Consider the following 14,900-nt stretch of genomic DNA (forward strand, 5'->3'; position numbering starts at 1 on the left):
ACTCGTGCCTTCCACTGGGCATAGGTTGTGGGGCGCTCGTTGTCCCCATGCATAACCGTATTGCGCACCGTAGGCCTGATGGCCGCTTCTATTGCCTCGAACATCTGCTTCTCGTCCCCGAATTCCTCGCACTTGTGGGCCAACCGCTCAAACTTCGCGAAGAACTCGACTGCGGATTTGAAGTCCGCCTGTCGGACCTTCTTCCATTCCGCCTTCCATATCGTCAACTCTGCTACTTCTCGGAACTCGCGCGTGAGATCCTCGGAGAATTCTGCCCAGGTGGGGAATCTCCAGTGACCCTGGGGGTCCCGGTAGCGATAGTATTGGTCCACCCACCACTGCTGCGCGTCTCCTCGTAGATACCCTTGAGCGAACGTGATGCGATAAGGGTTATGCCCTTGATCGTTCACGGAGTAGTACATAGGAAACACCGCGAAGTACACTTCGCAGTGGTGGAGGAAGCGCGTGATGTCCGAAGAAACCCCAGTAAAGTACTCCGGTTGAGTTACTAGTTTGGGTTTGACATCATTCCACGGGTTGTTGACGGCCCCCGGCGCGAGTTGCCAGGGTGGAATCGGGTCCGGAGGGGACGGAATATGCGGCGGCGCGGGCGGCTTGGGTGGTCGTGAAAGGGATCTTAGGTTTCGATTTTCCCCTGGAGGGGGGGTACCCGGCAGGGTCTGGATATCGCGGCTGTTTTGGCGGAATCGGGGGTACCGTGGACCCCTTCCCCTTGTCTGGACGAGACGGTCCAGCCCCCGGGTCGTCCATATCGTCATCGCCTTCTCCTGCCCCCCCGAAGAATCCTTCGGGAAAGAAACCCGATCCATCGTAAGGGTTGGGCAAGGGTTGAGGCCGTCGATACGGCTCGCATTCCCGCTGGGGAGCCGTGGGGTTTACCAGGTTCCATACTTTGGCCGCCCGGTGCCAGGTTTCGACTTCGAGGATGTTCTTCATTAAATAAACATCCCCCATTTGTTTTGCTTGACGGTAGTCTTCCCCTGCCTCGGAGAAGAGCCACTGCGGGTCTTTTTCCATGTCTTCCATAATGATTTCATATAGTCCATGCCAGGGTAAGAGCTCGAAGATGCCGGGTCTAGGCGTGGGGCCCTGAAGCAGGACCTGCTTGACCGCTGCCATCACCGTCGGCTCCAGGGCTCGGGTTGGAGGCCGACTTGGCATCCTCTGCCTCCTTCCTCTCTTGGGCGATTCGGTCAAGCTCCTTGTTTCGCTTCCACCTCCCAATGTCGGAGTCCTCATTGGAGATTTCCTCCTGATAGACTCTCCATGCTCGTGCTCTGGCCTCGAGGTCTGTTCCTGCCCTCCGGGCGTATCCGGTATAGCGAACGGCAGCGGCTCGTATTCGGTTGTCGATCTCGGCGGGAGTGGCGTCGGGCTCGACGGGTAAGTCCCAGAAGCCATTGGGCCCGTAGAGGGCGTCCTCCTCGGCGCGTCGGATGCATGCATCATGCGCTCGGCCTCGGTCCATTCGGGCCTGTACTTCTGGGGACTCCCGGACATTTCGAGGGAGTCCGAGGGACTCGATGTACGTGTGGTAGAGTAGGGGCCACGGACGCTGTGCGAGAGGGACGGGGTCGGCGAAGGCTCTCGACGCGACAGAGGGCGTCCAATTGGAGACTCCGGCGACGCGCTCGGCGGCAGTAACTGTCCCAAGTTCTTCGGTGTCAAGGTCTGGGAACTCGCTCCAAAGCTCCCTATCCGTCGGCTCGACCGGGGCGACGGGGGAACTGACCGTTGGGGCCTCGGTCCCTGAAGGGACCTGGTCGGGCTCTGGTCCGGGCGTGTCTCTGGCCACAGCAACCTCTTCCCCGTCGTCTGCGTAGACCCAACTGGTGTCGGGGTACCAGGCGACTGGGGGGCCTCTATTGGTTGGCCAGGTCCTTGAAACAAGCTGTGGGTTAGCTGAACGGGTGGTAGCCGCGGAGGCTCCGACGCCAAGCTCCCCGGAATCCTCATAGAAGTCGTCTCGGCGACCTCGGTTGCGCGCGATCCTTGCGCGGTCTCGGGCGTCATCGGCCGCGATTCTTCTGTCGCGGACCTCCTCCCATACTCTGTTATGTCCCCACCCTGAGTGGGTCCTTTCGCTTCCGGAATCGGGGGCATCTTCTTCCTCGTGCGGATAGAGGTCACGGAGGAGGTCGTCGAGTCGGGTCCTTTCCCACTCGGTGAGCTCGTCCCCTTCAAACTCGGTGTCAGGGCTTTCTTCGCCCTCGACCAGATGCCTGGTGCCTTGTCTTCAGCCTCGGTCGTCGCCAGACTCGCCTTGGACTGGAGACTGGTCGAAGAGGCCTGGTACGGGCGAGTCTCCTCGGTCGAGGAGTACCCCCCGGGTATCTGTGATGTCGATGGATTCTGCTGGTGCGCTGGAAGCGCTTCCGTAGGAGTCGGTGCTCGACTCTGAGGATCGCGAGCTGGGTCGCGATGATGTGTAGAGGGATCCTCCAGGTTGCCCGGAGGCGTTGGACTCGACATCTCCGATTGTTTGCTGAGAAGCCGAGGGAATGTCGATCACCGGCGGCGGATATGCCGGGGTGTGAGGAATGTAGTGAACTGGAAGTTGTGCGCGGATCTGTCTCCGCTGGCAACAACGACGAAGTTGGTACAAAGTAATGGACAAGAAAAAGAGTATAAAAGTCGCGAAGACGGCGGGAATGGATTCTGACCAGGGCATTCGTCAGGGGATCTATCCGTGGCGTAAGTCGACGATGGACCATGCAAGCTGGTAGACAGCAAGAATGGTTAGGACAATGAGAAGAGCGATGATCAAGCTAAGGTCGGTCTCATAATCAGAGCCGTTCATTAACGTGATTTCGCAGGTCTCGTCGGGAGGAGTGCTCGTTACTATTAACAGCAGAACTGTTAAAATAGAGGCGAGCTGAAGGGCGAGGACGAAGGGTTTCGTGTTGGGATACGTGGTGTCCTTAAACGAGACGGGGATATAGCGTATACAGGGCAACCAGCAAGCTTGCTAGCAACACTGCCGATATTCCAAGTCCGATTAGGACGAAGGTAAGAGTTACAGTCACAAAGACTGCAAGAATAAGGTCGTCGAAAAGGATGAATTCAAAAATCAAGTCGACCACAAGCGCAAGAAGGAGTAGTCGGAAGGGGATTACCCAAAGGACTACTGCAACGAGGAAGTGTATCGGATGAATCTTGGAAAGTGAGTGCTTTTCCGTTGGTCCACTCGCTGTACGTTGACAAGCACCGGGTTGTCCACACGAACGTAGGCGATGACCTCTCTGGTCAAGCGGGGTAATTTCTCGTAAAAGAGTTGGGCAGCGTTCTTTCTCGGAAGTGACGCTGAGCAACGTAGATCGAGCTTCGGCTAAATGTTAGCCACTAACTCTAATCGACTTAGATCGTACTAAGGTCGCTACTCGCACTTCGGTAGACGACGCTTTAGCAAGTCAAAGCCAACGCAAGTTGATGGAACAGATAATCACGAAGAACGGAGTTCGATGTTAGGTAGAATAAACCTTAGCCGAAGCTGGGGTTTAGACCAGCTGAGGCTCTACTTAAATACACGTTGCGTAGGCTAAAGATAGTGCCGCAGCAGCGTTCGATCGAAGCGCAGCATAGAGTAAGCGTGAATACGTAAGAAAAGAAAAAGAAAAGGAAAAAAGAAAAGAATAACCGTAACAACTTCGCATAGCCTTCTCACTGCTTTCGATAATGAGACCGTCTTAACGTTTTTGCATATTAAGAAACCAGTGGTCAGTGGGACGCGAGATCCAGTGTGGAGTCAATGACTTCTCGGCGGGTGAAATGGAAACTTGATTGTACGGGCAGTACGCGACGATGGTGTGTGTACTCGTCCCTATAGTACAGGAATCATATCAGCAAACTGTGGGTGATGCTTACGTTTCTCGGACTCGCCTGTAATCTGTTTCGCAGCCAGCATTGCAAGGCGCTTGAGCTGAGGCTTACGCGTTGCATTGAAGCGAGAACGCAGTGAAAGTAGTAAAAGAAGGAAGGAAACCGAAGGTCGGACCCTTAATTATGTTGGCTGTACCCCGGACACCCCGCGCAACGCCGGCGGGTTCCGTTTGTGATGTCATGACTCTCCTCCTCTCCCTTCCGAAAACCTAGGTATGTCGTTGTTTCGGCGCTGTAATCCTGCAGATAGTATAAATTCGGATTGCTATTCCTCCTTACTGTTCGAAATCAAGAAGCTAAGAAATGCCCTTCAAGCCGCCGGCTATCCGTACTACCGACTTCGCCGCGTGATAGCGCTTTCTCCAACGTTCCTTCAAAGTCTCCTTCAAGCCGCAAATGAAGTCCTCAATGTTTGCTGGAGAACATCGTTACCGTCGCTCCACGAAGACACTGTACAGAATCAAGCCATCGAGCACGGCTCGCGAAACATGAGGAGACTGCCTGTCATTTATACTTGACTCCCTACAGCTTCGGTCCATTTGTCTTTTCGGACTCCTAAGTTCTAACTTGTACCTAAATCTACAAGGTCCTTAATCGTAGAACCATCCACCGTACCCCTTGTCGTAATTCATAAATTCATAATTCATCCTTCCCGAATACGAGCCTTCTCCGCCAGAATCCTAGCACAGACTATTAACTAATGCCATCTTATGTAGCCGGTGCCGTTCGGGGACACCGGTCCGGACAAGTTGATTGCCGCTAATGATTTCAAATCTCGATTACGCAGCCTTCTTTTCTCTCGAAACGCGGTCATGACTTCGTCGGCTGAGCGTTCTGATGGCCTGTCTCAGTGCTTTACATTCTCCTTTGACATTGTTCAAGCCCAACACAGCTTCAACGCATCATCGAATATGGAACGAACCCAGTAAACCTCACGAGGAATAAAAATAAGTCACCATCCGGCTTCCCATTATTAATCCATTTGTGGGTGACGTTGCGGATTTTTGTTATGCCACTCCTCTGAGGGTACCTGTTAGAGCTGAAGAAATTAATGCCCCTGAGGAAGGGGACTTAAAATCACGCTGTGCAGGGCGGTGGAAAGAAAGTGGTACTTGAGGTGACGCTACGTGGACTTCAGGAATGGCGTGTTGCTCTTTGTGCTCATATTGAGTGCGTACAGTCTGCGTTTATGTATCTGTTCCCGATTTTGCTGCATTCTAGAACTCAAGTGAGCGATGCGAGGTAAATCCTGAAGCAAATGTATGTTACCGGTTTGGGCTTGGATGATTGCCGACGATGAATAATAACGGCCTCTTCAACTCGCTGAGAAATTCACCGCGGATAGAGGCGAATGTTCAAGGTGTTCTGGTTAGAATTCGCGTTCTTGATTTCGAGTTGCCTGACCTTGCAGGGCAGAAAATGTCCGTGATTAATTAATATTTGCACAGGATCATTGATTACAAAAGCGCTCCAACGAAAAGGTGATCTAAGAAAATCAGTGAATGTAGAAAAATTTCACCGGAATTTCACGTAGCGAACAGACAAGCCAGCGTCCTTCGTACTGGGAATCTGTTAGTACAGGAATAATCGTTCTTAAGTGGATTTCAGACCTTTCGTTTGCATCGAGTTCACTACTAGCCGCGGCTTGAGGAACATCATCGGTCGGGGGAACTGGCGTTTTTTCATTGGCTTCTTAACCGATTCTAGCGAGAGTAGATCATTGTCAGGTCAAAAAGGAAGCGCTAGGTCGCCTGCTAGGCGGTGTATCCACTTACTGCTCCGTGATATTGTTGTTTTCAACACAGGTTCCTAATAGATGTCGAGTGGATGAAACGCATCTGCAACAAGACCACGACTACGAAAAATAAAATGTTCCGTCAGTTTCTGACCTGACTCTGCAGACAATGAATGAGATCATGAGAAAATTAGAGCAATGATCAAGTACGACGTACGTTTGAACGACAGTGTGTTCAAGGAAATTCAGAGAGATGTCTGTAATAGTCACCCGAATCATTTAGGCGGTCCGAATGCGTGAAAGTGAAGGGATCTAAGTGGCGGAGTGCATGTTTTTGAGATGCAATCCATCGTAGACGCTGGGGATTGATGATCTCGGGCTGGACACACAAGCAGAGGACGAAATTTCAGAAGTACATCTTTGAATGAATCAGGAAACGAATGAGCATATATGATGAAGCAAGCACTAACCGGAAGTCCTTCTTCGCTCAGAGATAATCTTTGAACGGTCTCAGAAAGCGAAGACTATTGTGAGGTCAGATCTATCAAGGTGCGCGGCCCACCGATGTCCTCTGAGCAGTGCGTGTCGATCGCTTTCGTGGTGTAAATAATCCGGAACGCGAAAATGGTCTCGTATGAAGGCACGGTGCAACCTGTTCTAGGATAAATTTGTGAGATAGGTTCATGACAATACCAGAACTCACAAGCCACACAATCAGGAAGAATTAATTACCATGGGCCTTGGAGACGTCTTCCGGGCATAGCGACCAGAAACCTGTAGCCGGGGCTTAGGGAAGTGAGCCTGATAGATATTTACATCGACGCATGGCCGGAGTCACGTCGAAAGTTCCCACACCAAACCATCATTCGCGATATGATAGCATCACGGCAGTGATACTGACAGTGATGGAAGCCGAGCATCAGGTGGAGAGTTGAGGGAATTGCATCCACCGTAGCGACTGGTTCTATGCCATGTATGGTGTGAACTCCACCCCAAATCACGTCTGGGAACAACAAGGCTGTGTGATAGAATTCGGGGGTACGAACCAGAATATTTGGCAGGCTCACGCAGTCACACTCGGCATAGTGGGTTCGGAGATTACCAAGATGTGAAAATATTAACTCGCCAAAAGGGACTCACGAATCCGATGCTTCGCGGTAGGACTCATCCGAAGAGCACTTTTACCACACCACCAGGAAGCTCTAGCAGTAGGTAAATCATGCGCTTCATTTTGGCTGCCAGAATCGGACTCTACCTACGTGAAGGCAAGGTCTAGGCTAGTCTTGTGGGGATAAGAGATGACCGTGAGTGCGAGATGCACCATCATGGCAGCTACGTACCTGATACGGATGGAACCTGTCTAATGATCTTTCTTTCCCTAGTTGGCTACGGCATGAACGGTCCAAGGATGAAAGCTGTTACGTCTGAATTAATACCTGTGCGAGATATTGGTGGAAGAAGCCGGCTTGCTCCTCTTTTGTGGACTAAACAAACCGCAACTCTTCCAAAATATGTCCTTGTGCGGAATGTCAGTCTAAACATGGAATTTCGTACCACGGCAACCAATCTTACACTGTTTCGGGGAGTGGCTAGAAGTCAAGGGGAAAGAGGCCTCATAGGGGTGCCTGTTCTGATAGATGTGAGCGTACCTCCGCAGAGGGTCGTCTTTTAATTGCGATTGTCAAATGACGTACACGGAAAGAAATTGTCGGTCGTTCATCCGGAAGACATATGCTGTTTAGACGGGCATATCATCTTCGAACCTGACGGGCAAGTAAACATCTATCGATGTATAATTTCAATACGAACCTTCCACATGTATACCTATGAATCAATCTCTGCATATGACCACAATGTGGAAATGGGTACGTCACGTTCATCTCATTTCGTCTAAAGTCGAAATATAGCTACCTGAAGTCGAGGCTGGGTAGGGAACGTATTCAATCGATCCTGGTAAGAATGTTAACCCTTCATCCCCCCGCGCAGTCAGCACATGGTATGGAGGAATCAGACCTAAAGTACGGCGGTCCTACCTTGGTTACCAATGCGCGTATCGGTGGTGAGATATTCCCTATTCCAAAATGGGGAATCCTCCGAACCATGTCACCCACGAAATAGAGTCTGGTCCCTCCCGTAAGACGATTCCAACGGCATCAGTGGCAATCGTTACTACAGCCATCATTGAGCTTGATTGAAGTGACCATCGATAAGAACACCTGCATCGTGGAGCCAGATTTCTGGAACTTTTTGCAACTACAAGAATGTCATAGGCCCGCCGATAATCTTGCTCCTTAAATCCGCATACTGTCAAGGCTATGGTACCGCCGCACCACAAGCTGGTATTGATAAACACAAGAGTAATCCAGTCCTTCTGCTAGGACACCAATGGTGATAATAATCTTGACTTCGCTAGAGGATAACGGGAGCTGTTGAAGAGGAGCAACTGACATCTGTAGTAGTTCGACATGGAAAATGAGTGGCGATCCGTTTCGCTAGGATATTAATGCTGAAAGACGGGGCCAAATAATATTGGTGCGTACCTGAATGTATCCAAACGTAGTCAATATCCTATTGGGTACCTTCATGAACAGGCTAGACTTTCCACCCTAAGATTCTTTAATCGTGTGTAGTAACCTTCCCTGCATGCATCAGCGGACGCAAAAATAGTCCTTCTCTTCTGCTTATGCCACTACATATTTCAGGAGGAGATGCCTCGTTATGAACAAGTCAGTGAATGAATGATGGCCTAAGGGAATTTTGCCAGAATTCTTCGCCTAGAGTGCATTCAGGAACTTACCAAACCGAGTCCTTCGCTGCGACATTTGATCTGCGTGTCAACGCTGTCACACCAACATGCGGATTGAAGAATCTTGGTTATGCCAGGTCATCTAAAGCCATTGGATCCATGGCTGTGAATCTGTAAGTCTACCCTGTATTCGAACTAGCTGGAGAAGATATCTTGAGAAAGAGGACAACGACAGTCGGTGAGAAACAGAAATGAAAAACTCGGGGACATCGTACAACGTGTATACCGCCGGATTCGTGCCTTTGATCCCGGTATCAGCAATCAAATTTCTTTCTTCAAAAATAGGGAGCAATAAGAAAGGGGCGGGGTTAGGAAACGATGCAAAGAACTCAAAGAACAACCGATCCGATGACGTTTGATTACTATAAACTTGAGGTAATGGTAGAAATGTACTCCGCAGTTGATGAAGATAACAGCGCCTAGCCACTGGCGGCTATAGTTTGTGAGGGATGGCCTACGGCTTACGGTGCAATTTTCATTCAGAGTTCGCTTATCCAGGAAGGTACAACAGTCATCGGTTACGACGTGGAGAGATCATCAGCGTGTCAGGATCAAAAGAAAAACAGGTTACGTAACTTGATCTGCCCTCTGTTTCCGCTCCATCATATCAAATTGTTTTTCCCCTGGCCAGCGATGCACTGGGCTTCGATGATGATAATCATATTAATTCGCTGGGCTCTGGTATATTGTTCACCGTTCAATCTCACATGGATTCCATTGTTGCTGTCACGACTTTTGGCAGATGGCGGAACTGAACACACAGTACGTAGCTGCACAGTGAGAACCTCATGGATTTTCGTGATGGTTCATCTGGATCCTCGGCAACGACGAATTTTGCGAGTGGCCCAACTCAAAGCTTCACGTTTGCTAAAGATGAAACAGATACCTACTGTATCTGTGAATTGCCGGTGGCCTTGGAAGTATAATCGGCGAGTCGACGGGAGGAGAATGCTAATTATATCTATCAGAACTAGTTAGTCTCTTGGAATGTACAATTTTTAGTATAGACTCCAGGAGGACATGATAATCCCCTATAAATAACCAAGGGATCGGCACAGTCCGCCGTTTTACACGCATTCTATCAAGTTCCGTTCGCGGTAACTTCCCTACCAATTCATACATACAGTGAGGGATTATATTACGGGAAACCCCAACAGATAACATAGATATCTCTCCGGATAGTTGAAGGAAAGCTTGGCCGGGTGAGAATGGATACAAAGCCTCTTCGTAGCGAAGTCGTCAGCCGTGATGCGGCCACACTATTATGAAGAACTTGGATGTCAGTAGAGTTCGCAATGCAGACTGAAATGACGAAATATCAGCCGTCGTATCAGGAAATCATAACCAGGAGATCGGCAAGGCTCTGCTCACGGGAGACCTGCCGCGTAAGGTATTACCCTGGCAGTGAAGGGTAATCAGGAGACTCTGAAAGCCGTGATTGTGGCTTAGCCGTGGGAGGTGCAATGGAGAATACGACACTGCGAAAGGGTGAGTTTATGATGGTCACACAGGGTTTGAACTGATGAAAACAGACAGATGAAGGATCCCTCCCTCACAAGAAGTAAGAACATGCCTTCCACCGGCTCATCGTCCCGTGCTTGCAATGACTGCTGATTCTGAGTGGGAATAAACTAGTACATAACCAGGAGAACTCATGCTTACCGCTATGCCTACTTTCCAATGGCTGATAACGCGAACATCTCTCTCCCCAGTATTCACGAATTGTTCCCAGGTCAGCTATATCGCTCATCCTGCAGTTTGCCATATTGAGCTAACGGCGTACATCTCGCAGAGCACATGCTGCGCGTTTCGCCCGAAGTTCGTGTGAAGGGCAGTGTGCCTCCGACACGCATTCCGTCTGCACCCATATGTACCTCCCCAGCCACTACGCAAGCCCTCGCTCCAGGATACCCGTTCACATCCAGAGGCCCCACCGTTGCTCCTCACCTCCCGTCATCGGACGAAGACGATGATGAAAGCAAGAAACATGTCTGCAGGGTCTGCAAAAAGCGATTCCGTCGGCCCAGTAGCTTGAATATTCATACCAACACACATACCGGTGCTACGCGTGAGCTTATCAGTCTTCATACATATTCGGTGTTAAAGGCTACCCAAAGCGTATCGATGCTCACTTCCTGGATGCGGAAAAGAGTTCAATGTCAAGTCAAACATGCTCAGGCACTATCGAAGCCACACAAACCCTGTTACAACTCAGTCTTCTTCCTCTCGCTACGACTCTCCAAACGCGAATCCTTACCCCAATATCCCCCCTTTATCAGCGCCGTCGTCCGCAGTGGAAGGGCAGGACCAGGCCACAGGTCAAGTTCAAAACTACCTTCCGCAATCTTGGCATGGCGGCTCACAGGTGGAAAGAGATAGGTATTATCAGCGGCGCTACTCGACGAGTGACGTTCGTTCGCCGCGAGGTGGGACAGGGAAAGATAATGAAATGGAAGAAAGTCGTCCTTATGCGAGACACAACTGAGGCGTCAGAATGTGTTATCACTTTATTTCACGAAATTGTCGCTTTCAAATTATATAGGTGGGTATCAGAGGTTGTGCTTCAGTATGCCTAGTAGTTAGGGCGGTACATGTACCACTTGCAATGCTAAATTATTTCCCAATCGAAACCGACTATCTCAAGTTACTATTTGAGAAACTCACCGATCCAGATAGATGAAAACCGGGAGAGAATGCGAGAAAACTCAGATACATTCAAGAGCTTTGCGGGCTCGACTTGATATTTTGGGTACTAGGCGACCCACTATGTGATCTGGAATTCCGGGATGTAACGCGAGCGAAGGGAGTGATCAGCTACTTTGGCTCACGTTAACTACACGTGCACGGCTCGTATGTGGTTAATCAGAGCCGCTGAGTCTGAACTTCACAGAGTCTAATTTCTCTATCAGATGCATGAGAGAGCCAATCGGGCCAGGCATATCACGTACGCTGATCTAGGGTCCTACTATATTTCTTCCCCGGGATGATCCCGACCCTGTTTACGTTTGAAAAAAAACTGACTTTGGGATATTGGAAGACAGACATAGATTGTTTAGTAGGTGAATGATTCCTCTCGCGTTTCCATCGTACTTGGAGGCTGAATCTCCCATTGATGTACTGCAGCTGGCGCTAATCAGTGAATTGTACGTTCGTGTACAATGAGGGTAGCCCACAATACGACGGCTATTGTATGGTAAGTACCCATTCGCCACAGAAGCCCTTTGAGGTACGGTGCGCATAACCTGGAAGGGAAAACAAGTTCTGTCAGTGAAACGGAACAGTTGGGGAAATTGTATTTGTGAGTTAATTCATTTTGCTCATACCGATAACCGACTTATAATACCAGAGAATCCGTCTCTTTATACAGGTTCCAAGGTCATGTGAAAGCCTCCGCAATGAAATATATTCCGTTATGGTTCAATAGAGACGATATGAGTTCTGCAGCGGCTGGTCAGCGGCGTGAAGGTTCGTACGCCCAGAGGGCAACCTACTTACCAGAAGACAGTCCTTGCTGCACGAAAGATGGTCCGTGGGAAAGCGAAGACTCAGGGATGACACCGTCATTTTTACTACGGGGAGCTAACAATCAACACAGTGGACCGAGAACTAGTCTTCCAATGGATTAGAATAAGAAAACCCTTGCTGATGAGAACATACAACGCCGTACCATTTACCACGAAAGCCGTGTAGATTATGAACTACGCTGTGATGCATAAAGGAGGCTGAGCCGATAGTTCGGCATCGGGGCACAACTTAAATCAATACATTCCCGTGACAAGGGAGGGATTGCATCAAGCGGCATACAGATAGGCGCCTTGCGCTGGTGATGGCCTTGCCGTTCCGCTAAGAAGAGACAAAATGAAGAGAAGATACCAAGCCACCATAAGTGAGAAAAATGCCGCTATGGAAGGAGCACTGGCCACGTAGAACAGAAAATAGAGACCGGAGGAGGCAACACATGCTGACCAGAAAACAAAGTGTCGAGAAGACGAGGGGGATTCGGGGTCGGTAATTCCATGATCAGCAACACCCCGGGAGCTATTCGAAGGAAAGCTGATGACAGGACTTTAGATCCCGGTGCGACGACAGTACAAAGGTACTGACCGCATATTGTCGAAATGGTAAATGTCAAAAAGATACCGGCAATCAACACGCCAGCCCACCGGCCCGAAACAACACTAGGCGCCAAGAGGCTAGGAAGCAATTGCAGCCCGTTTGCTACTATTTTAGCACCACTTAAATGGAATTGACGTTAAGACCGCCCTTACCAAATTAAGTCCTGATGATGGTCATAATTAGCGTGTTCATTCGAGCGAAGGACTGGCGCATGGAGAGCTTACTACAGTGCCGAGGAGACTGAAACAACGTGTGAAAGGTGGCGAATTAACTACCTGACGCGGAAACGATGACACGGTAAATGATTTTGATCCGTGTGAACAGGAGGCTCCGGATGTACAGGTACGACAATTTCCGCAGGATCCGGGACCTAATCAGGCCCACAGAAAGTGCATGATGGCCTGATCAAAACTCAGTAACAAAAACAGTCGACAGATAGGTAATCACTTGGCAGCATGATACCGAGTTGCAACGTTCATGGATTCAAATCGGGTAGTTGTTCCACGTGAAAGAGCTCGATACGTGACACGAATGCTGAACATGTTAATAGGTGGTTTGTCGTCGGTTATTTATCAAAGCATACTATCTAATGGGATAATGGAACCATCAGTAAAAAGTTTCAGCAGGACCAGGGTTCGACTGACGTGCAGTGGAGCTGCGACAGGTGTTGAAACGTTAAGGCTGAGGGTCAAATGGACCCGCTGAATTTTGAAATCGGCAACCGAGAATTTCCTTTGAGGGACACGGTGAATTTTGCGTATATCTGGTGAGTTCGTGCGTTCACGTTCGTGTCGACCCGGCCACTTGACTTGACCGGTATTCTCGATTGACATTAGGTGAATAGGTGATAGCACATTCACTCCCACTTCGAGTGCGGCATTCAATATATGGAGTCTGCGGAACGACATCTTAATATGAGGTTGATAAAACGGACGAGACGGAGACTACCATACCTGACGTGATCGGATGATGGGATGCAACAAACGTGTTACCGAGAAGCTTCTGATGCGCTGGACCCATCGAGCGTCGGGGTGAAATGGAGAGGGATACCGATACCGCTGAGGAAGTGCTATTTAATTAACCTTAAGCTGGATAGGCGACGGTCTGAGCTCACTAGAACGAACCCAGTTGTACCCAACCATGTTGTTCTGTACCCTCGCTGCCGTCGTGGATGGGTATTCGCTCCGTGATCTGGAACAGGAGGTACGCGACGCGCCTACTTTAGCGAAATGGAGAAGGATGACGATGCCGCTTCAGAATCGCCATCTAATCGGCCTCAGTAACGAGTTAAACTGTATGGGCAACCACCTGAGCTCACCGGAATGAACGCATATTTACTCAACCAGGTTCATCTGTGACCTTGTAGCCCTCATGGATACCAGGTTGATTGATCTGTGCTCTGCAGGAAGAGAGACACTATGTGTCCGCGTCATTGATCATCGACAGGCGACTTTGGATCGGTGGATACAGACTATATAAGTGAAGAGATATAGCCAAGAGCGCAGCCAACAAAATTGGCCGTTTTGAAGTCAGATCACAGGTGAGAGATAGAAAAGAAAGGCGCAAAAATTGAAATTGAAATTATAAGTCGGCAATCACCGGCCCGGACCGCTACTAAATGGTGCCTCGTCCCAATCACCAGGGCGTCAAACCAAAGGAACGTTTGTTTTGCTTAGGAATATCGTCAGTACTTCAACCGGGGCCTTCTTTAGACTCACTTTTCACTAATCAACAATCACACATACTTACGCTGTCATACCATCCACAAATTGTCTAACTCGGGGTTCCCGCTTCAGAGAAGGCAGGAATGCAAGACGAGAGAACTCAACGGGCATCATTATTTTACTAGGAAGGCATTACAGGACTTGTGTGTTGGCCGTCCCATCGAACCCTACGCCATGATATTCGGTACGCCAAAAGCACAGCGGCGAGCAATTGTCAACCAACGGATTCGAACCATTGAACCGTATTCCTGCCGGCAGGTTACCTCACCATAAATTCCCGCCTCCTGTCAATACTAGATCCCTGTTTCGGCGGCAGAGCAACACTCCTCAAGGGGTGAAAAAATATGCGACGCGGAAAGACTGGTTTATCAAGACAGGATAGTCGCTCACCGGCACTGATAGTGGCATTCTAGGACACTGCTACCTGACATCTCATTCAAAATACAACAGGGATTTCCAGAACAAGGATAACCTTGACAGAACATCCACAGAAAAGATGGACTACCTTTCATCCCGGCCAAAATCTGCTATAAGAATGCAGGCTTGAATAGAGATCCCAAAATGTTGCGCCTACTCTGAGGCAGTAATATTGCCTGAAGACGAATTCGAACCGCCAGGT

General features: G+C 49.6%; 3 protein-coding genes across 3 annotated transcripts; 2 read left to right on the plus strand and 1 right to left on the minus strand.

The window, feature by feature from the left end:
• Positions 1-9,047: 9,047 nt before the first annotated feature.
• Positions 9,048-9,411, plus strand: EV420DRAFT_1581453 (uncharacterized protein; the record flags this gene model as incomplete). Its single annotated transcript, XM_060474660.1, has 1 exon — positions 9,048-9,411. A coding segment is annotated over exon 1 (293 nt), but the record flags the coding sequence as incomplete, so codon positions are not given.
• A 591-nt stretch (positions 9,412-10,002) lies between these two features.
• Positions 10,003-11,113, plus strand: EV420DRAFT_1130824 (uncharacterized protein). The gene is made up of 3 exons (XM_060465977.1): positions 10,003-10,173; positions 10,234-10,509; positions 10,559-11,113. Exons 1-3 carry the CDS (start codon positions 10,122-10,124, stop codon positions 10,924-10,926), a joined length of 696 nt encoding a protein of 231 aa, XP_060323747.1. The 5' UTR covers positions 10,003-10,121; the 3' UTR covers positions 10,927-11,113.
• A 744-nt stretch (positions 11,114-11,857) lies between these two features.
• On the minus strand, positions 11,858-12,958 carry EV420DRAFT_1581466 (uncharacterized protein). The gene is made up of 4 exons (XM_060474661.1): positions 12,546-12,958; positions 12,109-12,494; positions 11,937-12,047; positions 11,858-11,879 (listed from the first exon to the last, which is right to left on the minus strand). The coding sequence occupies exons 1-2, from the start codon at positions 12,548-12,550 to the stop codon at positions 12,233-12,235; spliced, it is 267 nt and encodes an 88-aa protein (XP_060323748.1). The 5' UTR covers positions 12,551-12,958; the 3' UTR covers positions 11,858-11,879; positions 11,937-12,047; positions 12,109-12,232.
• Positions 12,959-14,900: the final 1,942 nt, after the last annotated feature.

This window comes from Desarmillaria tabescens (genome assembly GCF_030435595.1).
Source record: "Desarmillaria tabescens strain CCBAS 213 chromosome Unknown EV420scaffold_74, whole genome shotgun sequence".
NCBI lineage: Eukaryota > Fungi > Basidiomycota > Agaricomycetes > Agaricales > Physalacriaceae > Desarmillaria > Desarmillaria tabescens.